Source organism: Podarcis pityusensis, assembly GCF_964106645.2.
Source record: "Podarcis pityusensis genome assembly, chromosome: 17".
Classification (NCBI taxonomy): domain Eukaryota; kingdom Metazoa; phylum Chordata; class Lepidosauria; order Squamata; family Lacertidae; genus Podarcis; species Podarcis pityusensis.
In genome coordinates, this window is record NC_138042.1 from 19,885,458 (window position 1) to 19,909,228 (window position 23,771).

Below are 23,771 nucleotides of genomic sequence, written 5' to 3' on the forward strand. Positions count from 1 at the left end.
ATAACAGAATAATAATAATAATAATAATAATAATAATAAATTTATTTATATCCCACCCTTCCCAGCCATAACCGGGCTCAGGGTGGCTAACATAAAAATATAAATACATTAAAACATAAAATTCAGCAATCGACTGAAATACAGCTTAAAATCAGATTAAAATCAAACAAGATCAGAAGGCAACCCACAAATTATGACTATAGGGGTTGGGAACCTTAGGTATTCAGCAGGCTCAGCTATTTATATGAGCTGGTGAGATGAGTTAGAGAGGCCTCTTATATATAGGGCCTCGTAGGAAAAGAGGGGTCAGACTGGGCCCCGACCAAAGGCCTGGCAGAACAGCTCTGTCTTGCAGGCCCTGCGGAAAGATGTCAACTCCCGCAGGGCCCTAGTCTCTTGTGGCAGGGTGTTCCACCAGGCTGGCCAAGGCCAGTCTAACCTCCTTGAGGCCCTGAATTTCAGTAGGGGCAAATGTAACATCCTACACTTAGGCGGGAAGAACCAGCTGCACGAATATAAATGGCGAGGGATTTATGCTGCCTACCAGCAGAAATACCCCTGGCAGTAGCATCCTCTTACCTGTAATTTGGATGGGCGGAGTCTGCCGAACTGGGCGGAGCCAGGAGAGGGCTGCTCAGTGGACCTTGAATTTATCCTAGAGTGGTTCTTCAAAGTTTGCTGTGCATCTTACCAGCACGAAACCAAACTCTTTCCCCACTCCTTTATTCAATTCAAAATGGTATTCGCTTCCAAATTTCTAAAACTAAGCTTTACACTGAGGACACAGTCCTGAGTGGTAACATAATTCCAAGTAGATTTTTCATGGAAAATACTTTCAGCAGCCAAAATCTTAAAGAAGTATATAGCACCATCAATAGGACCATGACATCAACCCACAATAAGCTGATAGGCTTGCACTTGTTTGAAAATGTATAAATCAAACCTTTAATCAGCACTACAGTACAGAGTGTTGTTTTCAAACCAATTTAGACATAACATCACACAGAAAATAAACCATTCATCAGTTAGCTCTAGAACAAAAATCTTGCCAGCAATGGGTCTTCAGGTCGATAGCCCAAGGCTGCTGTATTCTTTCTGGAAAAAAGGCGTTAAATTGTCTGTTACTACAGGATGGGGGAAACTGATAAAATACTACAGAGAAATGTCATGCTTGGACAAACCCGTATATCCTCTTCTATTTTTGTTTTTGTTTTGCAAGGGAACTGTAACATCAGTGCTCTGAATGCCGTTCTTCAATGAAGACTGCAAGCTAAGCATCAGTTAATCGTTTTATTTGTACGCTGTTAAAACCATGCTCAAGGCGGCTTACAATATATAAGAAATTACGTAAGTACAAACATAATAGTTATTATGGGATTGTCTGATGAGTTTTGCACAAACACAGTGATTTCTCAGCTCGGTTACTTACCATAGAAGTTACTTAAAAGAGGAGACTGCTTCACTTATTTACAGTTGTGCTAGGGTTAGACTCTGGGGCAGTGAGAATTATCTGCCAGCTAGCAGAGGGAACAATGACAACTGGATCACTGGGTTAATGATTGGGATCTACAGTTAAGTAGAGACTGCGGAAGGGGAGAGATTCTGCGGGAGGGGAGAGTCTCTTTTTATATCACAAGAATCTCTCACTCTCTTAATGCTGCAAGGGATCTTTTTGTGATGTAAAAAGAGAGAGTTACAAGCCATAAGCAAAAAATAAAACATCAAAAAGCACACAACCAAATTAAACTATTTCCACAAAAAATTGTAAGATCCAAAACAAAAATACAAAAATTAGCAACAGCAACAACCCTGCACCTCCCTTCCGCCTAAATAACACCCCAGGCAATGAATCTGCTCAGGGAGCCAGTCTTTCAGGACTCACAGCCAAGGCCCTCAAGGTGGTGTAAACACTATTTTATTCTTAAAAATCCATATTCTAGATAAGTAGTTTTCAATTGTCCAGTTTCAGGGACCCTTATTAACAATCTACAGTGGTACCTTGGGTTACATACGCTTCAGGTTACATACGTTTCAGGTTACAGACTCCGTTAACTCAGAAATAGTGCTTCAGGTTAAGAACCTTGCTTCAGGATGAGAAGAGAAATTGTGCTCTGGCGGTGCAGCAGCAGCAGGAGGCCCCATTAGCTAAAGTGGTGCTTCAGGTTAAGAACAGTTTCAGGTTAAGTACAGACCTCCGGAACGAATTAAGTACTTAACCCGAGGTACCACTGTATTGTAGAAAACCTTCTGCACATCTACCGGTACTTAAGAATTTTCACCTTTTACCATGGATTCTGGGGCATGCATCCATTTATAGTTTGCGAAAGGTGCTAGCCAGTCCTGTTTATTTCAGTCATTCATTCATTTATAATAAATTTTATATGCTGCTTTTCTGGACACACGAAAGGAGAGGGGAAAGGCAGCAAGAAGAAATTCCGACGAAAGAAGAATGGCAGACAAAATTAATGGACTATGCAGAATTGGACAAAATGAAAAGAAGGATTCGAAACCTGCGAGACCGGAGATTTACAGAAGATTGGAAGAAGTATATGAATTACTTGAAGAGCAACTGTAATCAACAAATTACGCTAGTAGTTGTGTTACAAAATAGAAAAAGATAAGAGATATTGGTTATGAGATTGAAATGTAATAGGAAAAATTAAGAAATGCATACTAAGAGATTAGACTGGAAAATTTTCAATCAGGGCTGATGGAAGTCAAAAAAATTGAATAAGATGTAAAAGTATGTTTAATTACTGTTGAAAATGATATGTTAAAAACTAATAAAAAATATATATATTTTAAAAAGGAGAGGGGAGAGGAGGCTGAGGGGACACTGCACAAGGGAGGGTGTTTGAAAAAGGGTGAGAGGCTGCCAGCTCTGCAGGCAAGGGGTGACTTAACTGGGCTCCTGAGCCCCACAGGGGGGCCGCAGAAAGAATCTAGTTGGTTAAAGGAGCCGTGGACTCAAAAAGGCTGAAAACCTCTGACTTAACAGATTCAAGTTACAAGAAAGGAGAGCTCAACTAAACACCAGGAAGAACTTTCGGACAGTGAGACAGTGTGGAAGGTGGTGGAAGCTGCAGGGCTTCCCCATTGCCAAGTCTGGGTTTCTTGCATGCTCTTTAAATGAATGGCGGAACACGAGGGACAACAGCATCTTCATAGCAGAGCACCAGACAGGTCCTATCAATAAGCCAGATACCACTGCAATCACTCTCATCCTGCCTGACCCACGTCGGTGTGAGAATTGCACCTTACGGGGCCTGGAATGCTGTTGTAATAGTTTATCTTACCGATTTGTAGCAGGCTTTATATAACCTTCCCAGTGCTTTTTTTTAACCTTCTGAAATAGACTAGTCCAATAAATCGAGAGAGAAGGAGGTGGCTTTATGCAGCATACCTTGCCAATGACAGCAGTTACAAGCAGTATCTTTGTTCCGTTGAGTCACACAGTGGGGAACTCCTCAAAGAGATGGACCTTCTTTCAAGGACATCATCAATTTCGGAATCAGTGGCTCCCTGCAAAATAGTTGCCCCGTTAAACCTGGGTTGTTCATCGTCATCAGCGCTGCTAAATGTGCCTGGCTGAAAACAAATATATCAGCTGTTCTAGGAGAATTAAAAGAAGCTTATCGCTGCACGTTTGGGAACAACTGATGTATGACACTGTCCTCTAGCTCTGTCGGTCAAAGTACCTTTCTATTAAGGTTCATTAGAAGAATGTATCATCTTGGAGAGACAACAGCAAGTAATGTCACTTTGGGTTAACTCACATGGATCTGTGTCTCCATCATGGGAGCTTTGAAATTAGTGAGTGAAAGCAGTTTCTGATTTAAACAAGGCATAACATTGAGATCCTGGAGGGGGAGATGAATGGCCACAAAAAATTATGAGCGGAAAAAAAGGCTTTTCGGTAGAGTTAAATCAGGGGTGGGGAATTCCCCGTCCACAAGCTGGATGTGGACCACAACTTGATTTCATCAGGCCCTTGTGGTCCCCTTCCAGCCATCAGATGTTTGGCAGAGAGGACCTGTGAAGATATAGGGCTCTGATGTCCCACAGAGTGCACACCTGCAGCTCCTTCCTCTGCAAGACAACCAAAGCAGGGGGGAAAGGCTCAGCAGAGAGGCACATTTATGTTCCTTGCAATGTGCAAAAAGTGCCTATGGGTTTTGCAATTGTGTGCATGCAATTTTCAGGATACACTTGCATTTTTAAGTTTGAGGCATTGTATATCTGCAAAGACAAAAATTGCACTGAACTTATTTGCATTCTTCTGCTGTGATTATTTTGCATAGTTGGGGGAAATGAAGGCTGTTTGAGGAGCTTTCTGCTTGTTTAAAACCATAGAATTGTAGAGCTGGAAGAGACCACAAGGGTCATGTAGTCCAACCCCTGGCAATGCAGGAATCTTTTGCCCAGTGTAGGGCCCACAACCCTGAGATTAAGAGTCTCATGCTCTACCAACTGTGCTTGTTTGTTTTAATAATTATTGATAACCCACAGGCTATGTGAATCACCCAACTGACTGATCTTGGCAATATCCAAGGCTTCCCAAACAGGCAAAAGTGTCACAACCTCTTTAGCTGCTGTAGGCTTTAGCTGCTGAGGTCGTAGAGGGCTGGCGTATCTTGAGCCAGGCTTCGGGTATAGCATTAGGCAGCTTGGGAAAGGTACACAGAAGTTTAAAGCCCAAAGCAGATGTTACTCTAGATGTGCAGCTGCTGAAAACATTCCCTTCAACATTCAAATGCGGTCAAGAACCAGCCTTGTCGTTTTCCATATGGATCTGTTGCCACCACGCACTCTCAAGGTGGTCCCAAGATGGTCCCATGCTCATAATCCACATGAACAATCCTCATCCATCTGGTTGGGTCATGTAAACGCCACAAAACCCACTTAGGAGCCATTCATAGAAAAACGGCTGCCACGTAACTATGGGAACATCTAAAAGGACACAGGATCTAGGCAAAGCGATGAGTCTTTGTCTCCCAGTATCAGCAGCCAATGAAATTGAGGGGGTGGGGAGGGGTGGAATGTCATGTCGCAGAGCTAAGTTGCAGCACATAGGGAGAGAGAAAGGAACTAGGCGTGTTGCTGCCATTTTTGACTGCGCCCATTGATTGGAGAAACATCTAGATTGGCCCCGAGCAACTTTAGCTAAAACTTTAAACCACAACTCCGCTCAGTTAACGAGTGTTGACTAGGGTTGCCATATTCCCAAAAGCGAAAATCTGGACAAAGTTGTTGACCTTTGTTGACATCTCCCCAAAAAATCCGCCCAGACGCCATTTTGACAGTCTGATTCCCAGACGTATGGCAGCCCCAGTGTTGACTGAAATGTTTTGATTTAACAGAGGTAAATAAGTTGACAAAGTGTTACACGAATGACAAGTCCCATCATCCCTGACCTTTGGCCCTGCCTGCTGGAAGCTGGAGACCAAACCATATGGAAGACCACAGCATACCTACTCCTGTTTTATAGAATATGTAAAGCCATATAAGGCTTTATAGGACTTCACTCTTGCATCTGGAGTGAGAGGAATCAATAACAGTTCTGCTTAAAGCGCATCATACTTACAAAGGATAGTCTTTGTATGGCCTCGTCGGAAGTTAGGAGGTTTTTCACTCTCTCGTTAATCTCTTCCCAGCTTGAATTGGGGCTGGAATATATTCTGAAAAAAATGTCAGGGGACTCAAGTCACTTGATACTAAGCGTTTATGATTTCTCTCCATATAGTCCCATCACGTAACACAAGTATTGTCAAGTAGCGGCCAGTTCCCATTTCCGCTCCCCACCATCACAAAAGCCCTCTGAACCTCTTTTACAGCTGTGAAATTAGGCAGCCAGAGAATTGTTTCAACCTCTGACCTCTCAGTTCTGCAAGTTAGGACCAAGAGCCACCCGTAGAATGACTCTCCTTGCTACTACGAACAACAAATGGAACGGTTCCGCAGAGGAGGCCAACTGTTGCCAAAGTGCTGACTATGAACCCAAAGTATCTCTTTGACAAAGCAATGGCAAAGGAATCCAAATATATGGAATTCTCTCAGAACTTCTTGGCTATTTTTATACCACAAGGTCAGGATTGTTTATGGGGCCTGCCTGGAACATAACTCCTATTCTTCTTAATCTCTCCTGATCAGCATCATTGCATTGCGTTCTCCAGTCAGCATGAAAAAGAAGCAGAGAACTGTCACTTAAACTTGTCACGAGGAAGAAACTCTGGATGTTAATAATTCTCCAGAGATCCCCCATCAAGCCTCAAATAAAGTGTTGTGTGAAAAGCACTTTAGCACCTTCTACATTCAATCGCCTCCACTCCTATTTACTATTATTCAAAGAAATTATTCTACCTCCTGCCTAACGAAGGATGGCTCACATTTTTTAAAATTTGCAGTTAAAAGAACCGTCCTCCACAACCAACAAAAAGCAAACACGCCACTATACAAATTTGCAAAACCAGCAAATTAAATTTAAAAAACAAATACTGCCAAAGGCCTTAGGAAATGCAAAAAGTGTCTTTTTATCAACACAACATCAGCAAGGTGGATGCCTGCCAATTATAGTGAGATGGATGCTCTGCAATCCACGTGGCGTCACCAAAAATTTGGTATTCAGAGACCTACCACTTCAGATACCAGTCTCTGTGGCTAGCAGCCATTGATGACCGTATCCTCCATGAACTAAGGCCTTGGCCTCACTTAGGGGCCTGGAAACCACACTCCCAGGTTTCCATGGGCCCCATCCAAGCAGCCCATGCTGTGGTTGAAATTTCCTGTTGCCAACTCCTCCATGTCACCTAGCAGGCAGGCTGGGGTGGAGATACTGGCCAACGATCGGGCAGCCCAAAGGTCAGAACGTTGTCCTATGCTGAACCAAACCCCAATAACTTGTAATCAAAGCTGTGGCTGCTTTTAACTCAAGCCTGTCCCTGATGGCCATTGGTCCCATACATTTATCTCTCTAGATTTGTATGGTGGCATTAGAAATTTGACAGCCCCGTAGGGTTGGCAGCTGATCCTGGGAAACAGGATGGCAAATAAGAACAGCAACATCGGTCACCGCGACTGACTTCCAGGAATTTTTGAGGCAGGGTTGCCTAGACATGCTGGCCGCCTGTCACTTAAGTATCTAGGAATGGTCACCTGTGTTGAGGAGACGCCCACCGCGCACATGGGCTTGGTGATCGGTAGCGCTTTGAGGAGTCAGATGAAGGTTTGTGGCAAAGGGAAAGAGAGTAATCAAAATCAATAGGCTCCCTTGTTTCAAGTGATGATGAACCAGGATCCAAGCTGTATTGCATATCCAGCTCTCTGGTTACCTGTGGAGAAAGGAAGGGTTTATTTATTATTATTTCACAACATTCATGTACCACTTGATTGGAAAAATAAAGACAGACAGCCAAATAACAAAGTAATAATTCAGAGGAATATGCCAGAGGAAGAGGGGTGGGACCCCTCCTCCAGCTGTGTGTTAGTGGGCAGAGGCAAAAAGGGTTTAAGGGATGTAGGGTTTCAGTATGGATGATGTAAGCAAAGGAAATCGTTTGGAGAACCATGTGGGCTGGCTGGGACAAGCAGAGAACTTGGCTGATATCTGATCTCTGTTCCGAGACTCAAGCCTCTTCTGCTTATTGGAGAAGCAAGAGGCCCTCTTGGGATGAAAATGCTCTGAACTTTCTCCATCTAGACCCAGGTTGTATTTACATGTCAATAAACCATATATCATAAAGGTGTCATAGTCTCCACTGTCCAAAAGGAAACACAGACCCTGGGAAGCACGCTTGGTACCCCTGGAATCTTGCACTGCCTGGAGACAGGAGTGGTGTGTAACAAAAGGCAAAGGACCCCTGGACAGTTTAGTCCAGTCAAAGGCGACTATGGGGTGAGGCACTCATCTCGCTTTCAGGCCGAGAGAGCCAGCATTTGTCCACAGACAGCCTTCCCGGGTCTTGTGGCCAGCATGACTAAATTGCTATTGCCACACGGAGGACCATGACGAATGCCAGAGCGCATGGAAATGCCATTACCTTCCCGCTGCAGAGGTACCTATGTATCTACTCACGCTGGTATGCTTTTGAACTGCTGGGTTGGCAGGAGCTGGTAAAGAGCAATGGCAGCTCACCCTGTCGCGGGGATTCGAACCGCCGACCTTCCGATCGGCAAGCCCAAGAGGCTCAGTGGTTTAGACCACAGCACCACCCCCGTCCCTCCCACTTGATTGTAATAAAATTACCACTTGATTGTAATAAAGCAGTTTTCCAGGAGTTGGGATGTCTATAAAGGGAGAGAACTCCAAGGACCCCCTAGAGGACACATTTCCAGTCAACAAGATAAGGGTAAATATCATTTCTTGTACTTCAGCTATATGTTTCTACCACTTTCAGAACAAGCGCTTGTGTCACAAAGTCAATTCAATCTCCTTTCTCAGCATAGGAAAGAGTGTGTTGTAAACATGGATCAGAATGCAACGTAGGTAACAAAACATAGGAGGAGGTACTTTGAGCTAACATCACAAAGTCCAAGTCTACCACACCAATGCTCTGTGTCCATCCCCCCACCACCACCCCACCATCAGCAACCAGTCTTTGTATATGAGGAAAGGGAGGCACACATGAAAGATTACCTCTATAACAAACCAGACCACGGCTGTTTAAGGCTTGAAGAGTAAGCCTGGCGCTCTGAATTGTGCTCTGAAGAGAAACTGGGAGCTACTACAGACCCCCCAAACACACATTTAGTGCTTCTCTTGGTGTGCTCATGCTAGTAAGCAGGCTGCCACGTTTTGAACAATGTGAAAACTTCCAAACTGTCTTCCAAGGAAGGCCCATGGAATGTGAACGTAGTGCAGACCAGAAGTTGCCAAGGCGTGTCTCCAAATAGCCAGGTTTTCAAACTTGCCGATCAAGTGACAGTGGTAAAATGCACTCTTGGGCCATGGCCGCCAACTTAAGATGCCAGGACTGATACTGGGTATAGATACAGCACCAAATCGGGAGCTTAGATCATTCAGGGAGGGTGCAGTCCTATCTTAGCTCAATCGGATCTCCCTGTTAGGATTCTTGCTCAGTGTTTGCAGTCATGGGATTGTTTTCTATCACATGACAGTGTATGTTTTCATTCCACAGAGTGGGAAGTGACGGAGACAGGATGTTTTGTACTACTGTGTTCTGGAATGTAGGACTATTGTCCTTTGTTTCTTTTTGCTGTTTGATGAGAAAGAGGCAGGAGCTAAGTCAGAATGCTCTGAGTGTAAAGGTAAAGGGACCTCCTGACTGTTAGGTCCAGTCGCGGACGACTCTGGGGTTGCGGCGCTCATCTCGCTTTATTGGCTGAGGGAGTACAGCTTCCGGGTCATGTGGCTAGCATGTTCTGGCGAACAAGAGCAGCACACGGAAACACCATTTACCTTCCCGCCAGATCTCTGAACAGTATACAGTTTGCACTAAATAAAACCTGTAAAAGACAGGCCGGAGTTCTGGCTGTTTACTCGCGAGCAACTACCTACAGACCTGACAATTCTTCACAGGGAATGACAGTTCAGAAGTATAATCGCAGACTTATATCCAAACCAGCTTTACACACTTTTAGTGCAGAATAAAGCGTGCCTTGTGGAAAGTTACATGAACTGTGTGCCCTTGCCAGACACTGATAAATAGCCTTTTTTCCTCAAGTATTTGTCATTTCCTAACCTCAACATGGCAAGCATCTAGTCTTATTAAAGTCATACACCCAATAACCTAACCAGCAAATGATGCTACAGACTCCACTTCTTAAATTACCTTTGCTGCCGGGCAAGCAGACTTCCAGCTATCGTACGATAACGCTGCAAGAAATAAAAAATAAAAAAATCAATTCTGAAGAATTAAAACAATGCCTATAGTTGCATGTATCACATATGGAAAGAGGGCTGAGGAAAGATGCAATGATGGTTTCATATGGTTTGTTGGTTGGTTTGTCAACACAATTTCTAATATAGAACAGAAACAAGCAAGCAAAAATAGATTCGCTGCTTTGCCTCCAACTGTTTCATGGGCCCTGCCATCCATCCATATACGTAGCTCGCCCAGCTAGCCCACTCACGGGAACTGTCATTTCCCAAGCACATCAACAGCAGTAATCTTTGCAGGTGTGTTTAACAGGTGCAGATTACACAAATGTAAGAAACGGGTGGTGATATCTGGAAGGAGCCGCTTTTGCCCTAAAAGTTCCTTCTTCTAACCACAGGATGTTTGAAACGAGCTGTGGTTATGCTGGAGAAAGGGAAAGGACTCTGCACACTCTCAAAGGTACTGCCTTCATCCCCCAACCTCACACACATATAAAAGCACAAAGAACTAACAGGGCCCACTAAATCTGGAACTGCCTCTGAATACAGCTGAATACATCGGGTTGTTCTTGTTTTTATTTTGATTCTGTGTGTTTTATATCGTGGTTTTATCCTGTGAAACGCCCTGAGACCTGCGGGTATAGGGCGGTGTAAAAATATAATCTGGTGGAACGCTCTGTCACAAGAGACTAGGGCCCTGCGGGACCTGACATCTTTCCGCAGGGCCTGCAAGACAGAGCTGTTCCACCAGGCCTTTGGTCAGGGCACAGCCCTGGCAATCCTCTGGCAATCTGCACAGAATTTTGCTTAATGGTTGCCATCAATTTGATTTTAATTAATTTTATAATGAATGTTTTTAGAATGTTGGATTATTTTGATTGTTGTTAGCCGCCCTGAGCCCAGCTTCGGCTGGAGAGGGCGGGATATAAATAAAAATTTATTATTATTATTATTATTATTATTATTATTATTATTATTATACAACCGTACCTTGGTTTTCGAACAGCTTAGTTCTCGAACGTTTTGGCTCCCAAATGCCACAAACCCGGAAGTGACTGTTCTGGTTTGCAAACTGTTTTTGGAAGCCGAATGTCTGACGGGACTTCCGATTGGCTGCAGGAGCTTCCTGCAGCCAATCAGAAGCCGCACCTTGGTTTCCGAACGTTTTGGAAGTCAAACGGACTTCCAGAACGGATTCCATTCGACTTCCAAGGTATGACTGTAATAATAATAATAATAATACAAAATGTATTAGTATCTTATGTACTAAACTACTCAGCAGTGTTGTGCTGGAGAATTCCTTTACCCCAGCGGCAAATGAAAGGGTGAAAACTGCAACTTATAACATGATCTGAAATCCATTACTTGAGAGAGAAATCTCATGAATTCCCATGGAACTGAAATAATGATTTAGGATTTGAATGCAAAACATATTGGGATGCTATCCCAAAGAGTAGCCCACTTTCCTGAGAAATCAATGGAACAATGTGAATAAAACATCAATTCAATGGAGTAATGGTGACAGAATACAACCCACAGCGTATTAGACCCCTATGACATGCATGGTGGTCTTGTTATCAGCACAGTTCACATTTTTAATTAAGATTAAGGAATTGTTAAGTACCTCGTTTCAACTGAAGTTTGTGAGAATTCCTTGACGAGCTCGTATTTTGACTTGGAATCCAATATGGCTCAGAAAACATTTTAGAAGAATCTACCTAAAAAAAATTTAAAAACCAAAGAAATAATAACAAGACAATAATCTTAAAACAGAATTAGGCTTGGAAAAGAACCTATACTTGCGATTCTTGCCATTAACATTAAGGTTCCCTCCCTGGTCCCTTTGATATTCCCTAACGTGTATCTCTCAATTTAAATTAAAACTGACTGGTTGGCTTTAAACCCTCTAATTAACTGAAAACACTGGATCCAGAGTTCCCAAGAGTGGAATTCTGCTCCTGGGATGCTCCCATTTTTAGTGATTCCTTCTCCCCGCTACAGGCACCTGAAAATCTGCTCTGGAAGATCCGCTGGGAAGTGTGGGAGGTAGCCCTGGGGGGAATCAACAAAAATCCCCCTAACTCTCCTCTCTCTTCCTCCTGTAAGGGGATCCAATGGATCTCAGGTCCTTCTGCTCAGGGAAGGGGCACTCTGAATCTAACCAAATTTCAGATATTCGGAAAAAGTTAAGACGACTGTCATTCCCAAACTAGTGACCCACAGGATATCTGCTCGTGGCCTGCAAGTGGTTCATTAAACAAGGAAAGATGTATACGATTCCAAAATTCCGCTCTACAAGGGAGGCTGCCTTGGGGGTCTCTATGATTCTCTTGCTCCGGCCTCACCTCCTTCTAAATCAGCCTTTCTCAACCTGTGGGTCCCCAGATGTTGTTGAACTACAACTCCCATCACCCCTAGCTAGCAAGGCCAGAGCTCAGGGATGATGGGAGTTGTAGTCCAACAACATCTGGGGACCCACAAATTGAGAACCGCTGTTCTAAATTAACCCTGCTTGGGATGAGTCATTCTGCCCCACTGGCTGATTTTGCATTATTCAGCCACACCTGAAACCACAACAGCCTTCCAGTAATGGTGTTATTGTTGCTTACTGGAGGGACACAACACTGGACCTTGTCCGCCACTTTTGTCGATGCATCTGCAAAGCCCTGACTTTGCCATCGCCGCCACATTCCTCTCCCTCCTGCCCCACTGGGTGAACCACTCCTGTGTCACATTAAACTGTGGTTTAGAGAGAAATGAACAAGCCTAGATTTCTGCTGAGATTGCATGTGTCTCCCTGCTGGCCACCCCTCTCCTTCTCTTGACAGCTGCAAGGAAGAGTTCAGAAGCTTTCGCTTCCACTCTGGCTAACCACGGTCTGCTCCGTTGCCCAGGGTTTTTCTCCTCTCGCCCCTGTAACCAGGGGTGCCTGGCTTAACAGACTACAGTATAGTGCAAACACAACTTTTATACGCACTGGGAAACCAAGAGAATTGCTTTTTTTTTGCCATGTTTGCTGTGTTTTTATGGCGGTTGGGGCAACCCAGTCAGATGGGCAGGGTGTAAGTAATAAAATTATTATTATTGCTTTATTGAGGCGGCTTGGAACCAAACCTGCAGTATCTCCAAGGTTTGCCTGTACAGTGGTACCTCGGGTTACATATGCTTCAGGTTACATACGCTTCAGGTTACATATGCTTCAGGTTACAGACTCCGCTAACCCAGAAATAGTACCTCGGGTTAAGAACTTTGCTTCAGGATGAGAACAGAAATCGTGCTCCGGCGGCGCGGCGGCAGCAGGAGGCCCCATTAGCTAAAGCGGTGCTTCAGGTTAAGAACAGTTTCAGGTTAAGAACGGACCTCCGGAACGAATTAAGTACTTAACCTGAGGTACCACTGTATAGGAGTAGCACTTGGAATCAGTGACTGGTCAGAGTGCCAAAGATTAGCTATTAAAGCAATCTGATATTCAACCTAACTGTTAAATGAAAGTGTGTAACGGACTAATATGGAATACCCTGTCCACGAGAGAAGTTTCTTTCTGATTTCAAATAGTTGCATGTTGCCCGATACCCTGGAAATAAATGCACAGCAGCTGCATTCCCCAAACGACTTCTCTAGATTAACTGTCGCGATGGAATACGCTGCTGAATCGAACGCTTGCTTGATGTGCTCTGGACTATGACAATACGTGGGAGGTCAGTTCCAGCACTCACGTTTTTGTCCTTCCCAGCCTGCTAGTCTACTAAATTTACAGCCTGCGCCACGTAATACCTAGACGTGTCTGTGGTGGCAAAGACTCGAGTGCGGGTCTTGCAGGATATCAGGGCCCAGAAGTCTCTGGGCAGGCTGCAGACTACGCTGTGCCCTGACGAAGGAGTCTTATTAGAACACAGAATTGCATTTCACATTATGACAAGATGCTTAAGACTGCATCCAGGCCTGAATATGGTATTGTCCCCTCCAGATTGTCACCATGCATAGGATAATCTACTACGGGCCTTGGAGCCCTCGCACATCCCATTGATATTGTTGTAAACAATTTGGACTCTGCAGCGATCCAATAGGGCAATTGGGCCCTATTATTCATTCCAAAATCTTACTTTTCTATTGATCGAAACTGGCAGGTTCTTCTCGTTTCTACACCCTTAGTGTACCTTGTACAGAAGTGTTTACACCCTTAGTGTACCTTGTACAGAAGTGTTTTTTTTACACCCTTAGTGTACCTTGTACAGAAGTGTTTTTGTACGGCATTCCGTTTGCGGACCCCTATAATTTCCCTTTTGTCATCTACCGGGAGGAACAGTGATGAACGCCCAGTTTGCCTGGCCAGGCAATTTTTAAAAAGTTACATTCTCAGGACTTACATGTCGAACTACAAAAGGCGGCCTGGGGTCTGATTCTGACTTGAACTTAACAGACCTCAAGCTCAGAGAAGGCGTCTGCTGCCGGCTTTCCCTGCAAAACTCCTGGAGACGTCTTGTTGGAGACGGAGAGCGCGATGGGAATGATCTTGAGAATCGCCTACAGCCCTTATTCTTTGTTGTCTTACATCGTGCCGGTGAAATGCTCCTCCGCCGGGGCGATGCTGAGACAGCCCTTCTCAACCTGCTCTTATTTCTGCCCTGCAAAATACATTAATATCTACACCCGCTGCCTGGAGACCTGACTACAGAAAGTGAATATGTATGGCAGAGGAAATATCCACACAGCAAGAAGTTGTGTCCCCTGGCTATCTCACTGGACAGGTGAAAAATGAGATCATCGACAGAAATTGTTTAACTTTGTTTTGCCCCAATCCGGAAAGACAGACTCATACATGCAGTGTTATTTTTTTTCTAAAAAAAGTTTAATAATAATAATAATTATAATATTAATTTTCATTTATACCCCACTCTCCCCAGCCAAGGCCAGGCTCAGGGCGGCTAACAAGCAATAATAAAAACAAGTTGAATGTATACAACTTAAAAACAAGATTAAAATACAACATTGAAACATTAAAATATTAAAATGCAGTCTCATCACAGGAGGAGAAAAGGAAAAAGAAAAAAGAAAGAGCGGGAGGAAATCAAACTGGCTCCAAGCCAAAGGCCAGGCAGAACAACTGTGTCTTACAGGCCCTGCGGAAAGAAATCAGATCCTGCAGGGCCCTGGTCTCGTGAGGCAGAGCGTTCCACCAGGCCGGAGCCAGAGTTGAAAAGGCCCTGGCTCTGGTTAAAGCTAATCTAACTTCCTTAGGGCCCGGGACCACTAGGGTGTTGCTATTTATGGACCTTGAGGCTCTCCGTGGGGCATACCGGGAGAGGTGGTCCGTAGGTACAAGGGTCCTAGGCCATGAAGGGCTTTAAAGGTCAAAACCAGCACCTTAAATCTGACCCTGTACTGTACCGGGAGCCAGTGCAGCTGGAAAAGCACTGGGTGAATATGCTCCCATGGTAGAGACCCTGTGAGGAGCCTCGCTGCAGCATTCTGCACCCGCTGGAGTTTCTGGGACAGCTTCAAGGGCAGCCCCGTGTAGAGTGAATTACAGTAGTCAAGCCTGGAGGTGACCGTCGCATGGATCACTGTGGCCAGGTCGGGGCGGGAAAGGTAAGGGGTTTAGGGGTACTCTCATTTTCCTACTCATATTGAAATACTGCCCCTCAATGAGGCCAAACTTAGATTTACAAAATGTTTAGGGGTATGCGTACCCCTGCGTAACCCCAGTAAGAAAGCACTGCATACACCTTGAACTGCGCTTTCTTTGTCTCCTCCTTGAACTGAGACCCAGGCATCCACTGGAGGATGACAACGCCTAGCCCTGAATTATCTTTGAACAAGAGTACCACTTTTAGGGATGATAAAAAATTTAAATGGTTACAGCCTTCTGCTCCTTAGGGCTAATTCCAGGTAGCTAATAATCTGAGCAGAAGTTGAAGAGAACTATCTAGATACAGAATTGCTACGACTGCTATGTCATACTAGACGCAATGAGGTATTAAGAGAGATTGGGTGCGACTGAAAATGTTGCCGTTCATCTCTGAGTTAATTAGCTAAAATTACTTACACGATACCATCTTCTGGACAGAAGTGGAAGTTCTGTAATAGTTGTCCTTGTGGAAAACTCCAATTTTGGTGCAATGCCCTTAAAGATTTGAAAAAAGAATGAGAAATTTGTGTAAAAGAAATGCAGATAGATATTATTATTATTTTAAAATAGATTTTGCTATTTTAATCTTTTGTAAGGCAATCCTAAGCATGGTTACTTGGAAATAAGTCCTGCCCCACTTGATTTAATGGGATGTGCTCTCTTGCAAGTGCATTTAGAACTGCAGCCTAAACTCATTCATATGGGTGAAAGTTCCCTTAGGTTTGGTGGAGCTTGGTTCTTAATAATAATTTATTATTGATACCCTGCCCATCTGGCAGGGTTTCCCCCAGCCACTCTGGGCGGCTCCCAACATCATCATCATAGTGATAAAAGTGATAAAACATCAAACATTAAAAACTTCCCTAAACAGGGATGCCTTCAGATATCTTCTAAAAGTCAGGTAGTTGTTTATTTCCTTAACAGCTCATGGCAGGGCGTTCCACAGGGTGGGGGCCATTACTGAGAAGGCCCTCTGCCTGGTTCCCTGTAACTTTGCTTCTCGCAGTGAGGGAACAGTTAGAAGGCCCTTGGAGCTGGACCTCAGTGTCCCGGCTGAACGATGGGGGTGGAGACGCTCCCTCAGGTATACATGAATAGGTTTGGCCTGTTAGGCAGCCTTACATGTGAGAGTTTCTTTTTTTAAGCCTTCATAAAAAGTATGAAATGGGTCAAGATTATAGTTCAATGCACACCTGGGAGTACTTCCCACTCAATTCATTGACACTTACTCCTGAGTAAACCACGCATAGGAATAGGCGGCCAGTGTGCTATAAGTAAAACTGAAAACAGTAAGCAGCAAATTCCCCATGTAAGTATGTCAACAATTTCCCAACCATGATAAAAAAGAAAAAGAAAAACAGAATTAAAGGACCATTTGAGTACAGTGGTACCTCAGGTTACATACGCTTCAGGTTACATACGCTTCAGGTTACAGACTCCACTAACCCAGAAATAGTGCTTCAGCTTAAGAACTTTGCTTCAGGATGAGAACAGAAATCATGCTCTGGCGGCGCAGCAGCAGGAGACCCCATTAGCTAAAGTGGTGCTTCAGGTTAAGAACAGTTTCAGGCTAAGTACGGACCTCCGGAACGAATTAAGTACTTAACCCGAGGTACCACTGTACTTAATAGAAATTAGGATGGCTGCATGTGTTCAATATGGAACAAACAGAAATGCCTACTAAAGGTCTCTGCTATATCCACATCTTTGCCAGGCTATAGCAAAGATAAATTATACTTGGGCATTTTCAATGCATTTATTCATGAAAGTGACAAATATGGTATGTAACTATTAGAAGAGAAAGCTTAGGAGAGCAAAACCAGCTGAGATATTGCCTCACAATCCTACAGAAGCATCCCAACATTTGGAGCAGATGTCTTTTACTTGGAAAAGGGTGCCAATTCCTGTAAATAATTAAGCACCTTTCAGCACAGTAAAGGTTTAAAACTCACCTATTGAAGTCCAGACCCTATCAAATGCTGTTTGGGAAAAGACATGATTGTTCCATCACAAAAAAATCACAACTGTGGCATTGTGAAACAGCTGCCATCGCCAGAAGTGGCCGAGGCTTGTAGGGCAATAGGTCGGTGTGGTAACATTTTGACCAGCGTTCACGACACAGTGGCTACATAGCACAGTTCAAAAGAAATAAATTTGGCTAATATGTGGCAGAAACATTTTATAATGGGATTGCCACTGCCGTACCTATGGTGATGCAACCCACTCTGCTTTGCTGCGTTGCTGTACCTGTACATGAACAAGCATCCTTACATTAACAAATAGGACAAGTCAGCCAGTTCTAACCACAGCTAAAATCCCCGGAAGTAAAAAGAAGCGACAACAGATGCAGAATTTGGCAGCCTGGCTGTTGTCAGGTGCTGGAGATATTTATTTACTTCCCAAAGTTTTGTACTGCTTTTTAATCAGAGCACTCCAGTAGCATCAAAGAATTCAGCACACATGACTCCATTTTTTTGTTCTATTGAATTTCCTGCCTATTTTACTTCGTGGCATTTCTACAGTGAGGGGGGAAAGTATTTGATCCCCTGCTAAATTTGCCCTTCCCGACATCTGGCTGGTTGATAGGGGATCAAATACTTATTTCACTCATTATAATGCACATCAATCTCTGACTTTTGTCTTCTGGGTTTCTGGGGGTTTTCCTGTTGTTATTCTGTCTCTCACAGTTACAATAAACCTACCATTAAAATTATGGACTGGTCATTTCTTCGTCAGAGGGCAAACGGGCAAATTTAGCAGGGGATCAAATACTTTCCCCCCTCACTGTAAGATGCTAACAAACCTGGTTAAAAACTCACCATTAAATATCAAAATCAACAACATTTCACGATTAAAACATACACAACAAACTTCTATAGAAAGACTCATGAATAGCACTGGTGGATGAGTTAAAAAGTCAAACATCGTAGCTATTAATAATCCAAAGGCTTCTGAACCAAACGTATCTTACGTGCGAGAAGGGAAGGGCCCCGGCGGGTCTGGCACGGGAGCATGTTCCACACTGAGGCACCACCATAGAGAAGGCTGGATCCAGGTTTTGGGGAGAAACATGCTCCTAGTGCACCCTGTTTCCTAAAAGCACTTACCTGCCCCTCCCACACAACTGTTGCTGCTGTATTTATTTGTCCCTCTGAGTTGATCTGCACCACCACCTCCCCAAAGGAGATGAGCAGACATGCAGAGTGTACAGCTCCTCTTCTCACTGCTCGCTCACTTTGAGAAAGCAGATGAACCAGCAGGAATCGCGTGGAGAAAGAGAGCCAGGGGAGGCTCCAGGGACTGGCAGTGGAGCCCTGCTGAAGGATGCCCACCCTGACACCCGCCATCCAGCAGGTCCAGCAACAGCTCTCCTGAAGCTGACGGTAAGGTATGAGACAGTTAATATGGATTCCAGGCCCAATTGTGTTAGTCATTACCTTAAAGCCCAAAGTAGCCTGGGTCCCATGGACCTTATGATTCTACCCCTGATGCAATGCTGGGGGAAAAACCCTCCTCTGAAGCTGCTATTTGCATTTGGGTGGAGGGAATCCCCCACTTGGCACCAATTAGATCTTTCCTCGCAATAAAAGACACTTGTTTATTGAACAGACACCCATGAAACTTATGTTCACAGAAGAGCCATCTCCTCAGACGTTAGAGAAGTCAGATACAGTGGTACCTTGGTTCTCAAACTTAATCCATTCCGGAAGTCCGTTCTGTAACCAAAACGTTCCAAAACCAAGGCATGCTTTTCCATAGAAAGTAATGCAAAATGGATTAATCCGTTCCAGACTTTTAAAAACAACCCCTAAGACAGCAATTTAACATGAATTTTACTATCTAACGAGAGCATTGATCCATAAAATGAAAGCAAAAATCAATATACTGTACTATAAAATAAATAAGACAGAATTGTAGATGATAGAAATTAAAATTATTATTTTTTTGTTACCTGCACTGATGATAGTCATTGTTTGGATGGGGGGCTTTTATCCATTTCCGCAGTCACACAATCAATCAATCAATCAATCAGTAGCTAAACTGGGTTCCACACAGTCACAAAAACAAATTAACCGAAAAAGCCTCAAAAACAATAACGCAAAATAAATAGCAAAAACAAAAGCACCAAACTTAATCTGTTCCAGAAGTCCGTTTGACTTCCAAAATGCTCAAAAACCAAGGCGCAGCTTCTGATTGGTTCAGGTGCCCCGGAAACAATAGCCGGCAACCGCATTGGACATTTGGCTTCCAAAAAACGTTCAAAAATCGGAACACTTACTTCTGGGTTTTCGGTGTTTGAGAACCAAGGCATTTGAGTTTCAAGGTATTTGAGAATCAAGGTACCACTGTACAACAAACAAGGAACCAGATTTAACTTTGCTAGCCATGCACTGCCATATCGTGTGAGGACTAGGCCAGCAAGGGATTCGTAATTTTCTAATGGAGACACACCATGCTACTTAATTATTTTCTCTTCTGCCTATTTTGACTGTGAGGGGCTGTGTTCTGTTTTGTTCTGATGGTGCCGCAGCTGTTTTCCTAATGGTTCCCATAGCTTAATGGTTCCAGCGTTAAATAAACCAAGGTAAATAAAGAAGATAAATGTTTACTGCATGTTAGGAATCACTGTGACATAAGCAAGAACCGGCTACCGAGCAGATGTTTCTGTTTTTCGGGATACACATTCCATAACCACTTACTGGGAAAGAAGGGCGTGTCTTCATTAGTAACTCTCTGTCCACACCGGGATACGCAGGAGTCAGTTTAGGCTCTGGAAACAGAAAACCTCGAGTATTCGCTTCATAAAATGCAAGCTCGCCTTTCCCTGAAATGTGAAACAAAAGGAGAAAGAATGCTAGGATAATGCAAGCAAACACTGTAACCTGTCCCCCACAAAGGATCACAAGCCCTCTTCACAGCGCAAGTCAAAAAAGGCCATTTTCATTGCTCACGGTTCTCCAAGAAACATTCTGTTGCAAAGTGTACAACACATCTGCAGAAATTCCGTGAGCCGGATTAGGAGGAGGAGGAGGAGGTGTAAGAGGAAATTCAGCCACTAGAATTTGTGTTGTGCTGTGGGAACTAACTCCTATAGCCAGTGTGGTGTAGTGGTTAAGAGCGGTAGTCTCGTAATCTGGGGAACCGGGTTCGCATCTCCGCTCCTCCACATGTAGCTGCTGGGTGACCTTGGGCCAGTCACACTTCTTTGAAGTCTCTCAGCCCCACTCACCTCACAGAGTGTTTGTTGTGGGGGAGGAAGGGAAAGGAGAATGTTAGCCGCTTTGAGACTCCTGAAGGGGAGTGAAAGGCGGGATATCAAATCCAAACTCTTCTTCTTCTTCTATAGGGGGTTTTTCCCCATTATTATTATTAATTTTTTTCTTAGATTTTCATAACTTGGAACTAGCTCCTGTAGTTAAGGAGTTCTGGTGGGTTCCGGCTGAAAAAGAGCCCTGACAACAAAGATCTTGAAATTTTCACCCTCATCTTCATAGATGAAAACTACAACAGCTATGAACTGCATAGGTTACTGAGTTTTTCCTACTGTTGGATCAGTTAATCGTTGTTAATTTTTAAACGCTCTCAGAAGGTGTAGTTGATCATACTAGCAGTTAAATGAAAAGATATATATGGAGCAGTGGGGAATGGGAAGAATTAGGTTTAAAATATTTTTGAGTTTTGCCAAATTCCGTTAAAAAATAAATAAATTGCATGCAGTGACATGAGTACAGTTTTAAGAATTAAAAAGGTCTTTCCTCATCACCTGAAAGCCCTTCTGAGAGCAAACTGATCACACAAACGGCTAAACAAGATGACACCACAAGCTTTCTAAGCAATTTAGAACTCAATCTTATAGAAGGCTTATTCTGCCACCATGTGTTCAGTTCTCCTGTACAACAAAATGCCACCAGCCAGCTAATTTCCATGAATGTTGCACAGACGGACATATTTTTCCAGAATTAAAATGGCATATATATTTTGTCTTGTATCACCTCCTCCTAAGTAATAACAGAAGATACAGAAACACTATGGGGGAAAAGAAATCAGCATGTCTAACCCCAACATCATCCAAGATTCATTCTTTCATTGCAGAGTTTATGGAAGTTGTGAAGAATAGGTTTCTCCTGTTTACCTGAAGGTACCACTTCGACTAATCGGAACTTTGTTACATTTCCTAAAAGAAGAGGAACAAACTATGTTATTCATGAGAGAGACATGTAATATTTAAACTATGCATTAAGCCTGCAACTTGTGCATGTTCAACTTTATGGGGAAAATAAAAATGTAAAATATAAAAGGGGATGGAAAGGAGGCAGGCTTCGGGGGGGTAGACTCTGGCAATTCTACCCCCATTGAACTCAATGGGGTTTGAATATACAGGCAACCCCCCATTTACCTGGGGCATTGTGGAAATCATATAGATTTGAAACACCACAAAAAGGACTTCCGGTCGGCGCCAGCGTTTAATGGCGGTCCTCGCTTCGAGCTCCGGAGGAGGACTGCTCCGCGAGTTTGGGTCTGACCCGCTACGGCGAGCGGGGGACCCCTAAAATCACAGGCGCTGAAGCCTGTGAACAAGGAGACTCGGTGGGCACCTTTTGCGCCCCCCGGTACTGTGAAAGAGCCTTTTTAAAGGCTTCGGAGCGGCATCGGGGGTGAGCGCGGTGCTGAGAGTTGCAACCCAGCCCGTGGAGTGAAGCCGCGTCGCCATGAACGGAGAGCGCCGATTCCTTCCTGAACCAGAAATTCGACTGTAAACCCCGTGAGTAAGACGGAGGGACTGAACGGGACATTTAAATTTAAATCCTGAAATTTGGCTGAAAACGGGAAAGGCATAAATTAAGGAAGTCTGCCTCCCCGATCTGCATGGCAATTAAAGCAACGAAAGAGTAAAGCTGCATTTGAAAGAAAATTATCTTTGAGCTGTCAAACCTGACATTTGACTTAAACTTCCCCCCAGTAAGCAGGAGAAGGGGGGAAGAAAATTGGACACTGTTAATCTGCCTGAAATTAACTGAGGAAAAAAACATCTTCCACTGCCAAATCCCCAGGACGGACTGCCTGAGTAAGGCACCGGGAAAGTGAACTGTCAGTTTAGACTGGATACAAAGTTGGGGTTTTGTCTGAGACAAAGTTACGGGACTTTAATGGAATTACTTTGTTGAACTTGTGACTATATTGAAAAAGTGCGACAGAAACTTTTACTGTGGACTCTTGGATTTTTTGTTGATTGCTCTATGTTTCCTTGTTCTTTCTCTTTTCACTTGGATACAATTAAATGCTCCCTCTAGAGGGTATAAAGAGAAACTGTTACAGTGAAAAAGAAACAGTGGGATTTTCCACTTGCAAGTCTTTCCTGTGAGAACGACCTTGAGGATATGAGTGGTCCAGCAGAAGAGATAACAACTAGATCCAAAGCAAAACAGACACAAAAGAAAAGGGGCTCAATACCCGGCATACCACCAGCTGCACAGGAAAAAGTGGCAACAGCATCTATGGATTCAATGACACAGGCACTGCTCAAAATAAACCAATCTTTAGAAGCACTGACAAAGCTATCTACGGAAAATTCAAAAAAATTGACAGAACTGACAGCAAGATTGGACTTGAATACTGCAAGTGTAACATCTAATACAGAATCTATTAATAAATTAATTCAAGAAAGCTCTGAAACACGAAAGATTGCTGAAAGTGCAAAAAATATTGCAGAGGAGACAAGGGAGGAGCTTGTGCCGATTACAAAAAAGGTGAATGAACATGATGCAGCCCTATCTTTGCTGGAATTACAGAGAAAAGAGAGAAATTTGAAATTGAGACTGGTTCCCGAGAGTGAGGGAGACAGCCTTGTGGACTTCCTCATACAGAACTTTACGGAATTTTGGCAAGAGGAGCTGCAGGAAGAAGAACTTGAAATAACAACAGCTTTTCGGTTGGGCAGGAGGCAAGGTAAGAAGCCAAGGGATTGTTTGATCACATTGAGATCCAAAGGAGAAAGAGATAAAATATTGAACTTGCATTACCAAAAGGCATTGGAGATTGAAAATAGTCAAGTACAAATTTTTAAAGATATCCCTAAATACATCTTGGAGGTGAGATCCTTCTATAAAGATTTGGTCTACCTGCTGAAGAAAAACATCATACCCTTCAGGTGGGAGTTTCCACAAGGATTGTCTTTTAACTTCAAAGGAAGGAAGGTCAAAATAAGAACAGTTCAAGATAAAGAACAGTTTTTGGAGAGATATCAGGAGGACTTGCAGAAAGGAACAGTAGAAACAACAATACAAGAAAAAGGAGTGACAGACATTG

General features: G+C 43.6%; 1 protein-coding gene across 5 annotated transcripts in view; it reads right to left on the minus strand.

Moving 5' to 3' along the window:
- Positions 1-917: 917 nt before the first annotated feature.
- SPATA6L (spermatogenesis associated 6 like) overlaps positions 918-23,771 on the minus strand; it is a 31,169-nt gene continuing 8,315 nt past the window's right edge. For 2 of the 5 annotated variants that reach the window (XM_080987876.1, XM_080987878.1), the window contains exons 4-13: positions 21,598-21,639; positions 20,165-20,289; positions 15,882-15,959; positions 14,203-14,460; positions 11,460-11,553; positions 9,789-9,832; positions 7,153-7,328; positions 5,585-5,678; positions 3,404-3,522; positions 918-1,095 (exon numbers count right to left, since the gene is read on the minus strand). In XM_080987876.1, coding sequence (XP_080844002.1) covers positions 3,421-3,522; positions 5,585-5,678; positions 7,153-7,328; positions 9,789-9,832; positions 11,460-11,553; positions 14,203-14,460; positions 15,882-15,959; positions 20,165-20,289; positions 21,598-21,639 — 1,013 coding nt within the window. In that variant the 3' untranslated portion in view covers positions 918-1,095; positions 3,404-3,420. The remainder of the gene's footprint in view (positions 1,096-3,403; positions 3,523-5,584; positions 5,679-7,152; positions 7,329-9,788; positions 9,833-11,459; positions 11,554-14,202; positions 14,461-15,881; positions 15,960-20,164; positions 20,290-21,597; positions 21,640-23,771) is intronic. The other 3 variants (XM_080987877.1, XM_080987879.1, XM_080987880.1) reach the window with 3 other exon arrangements.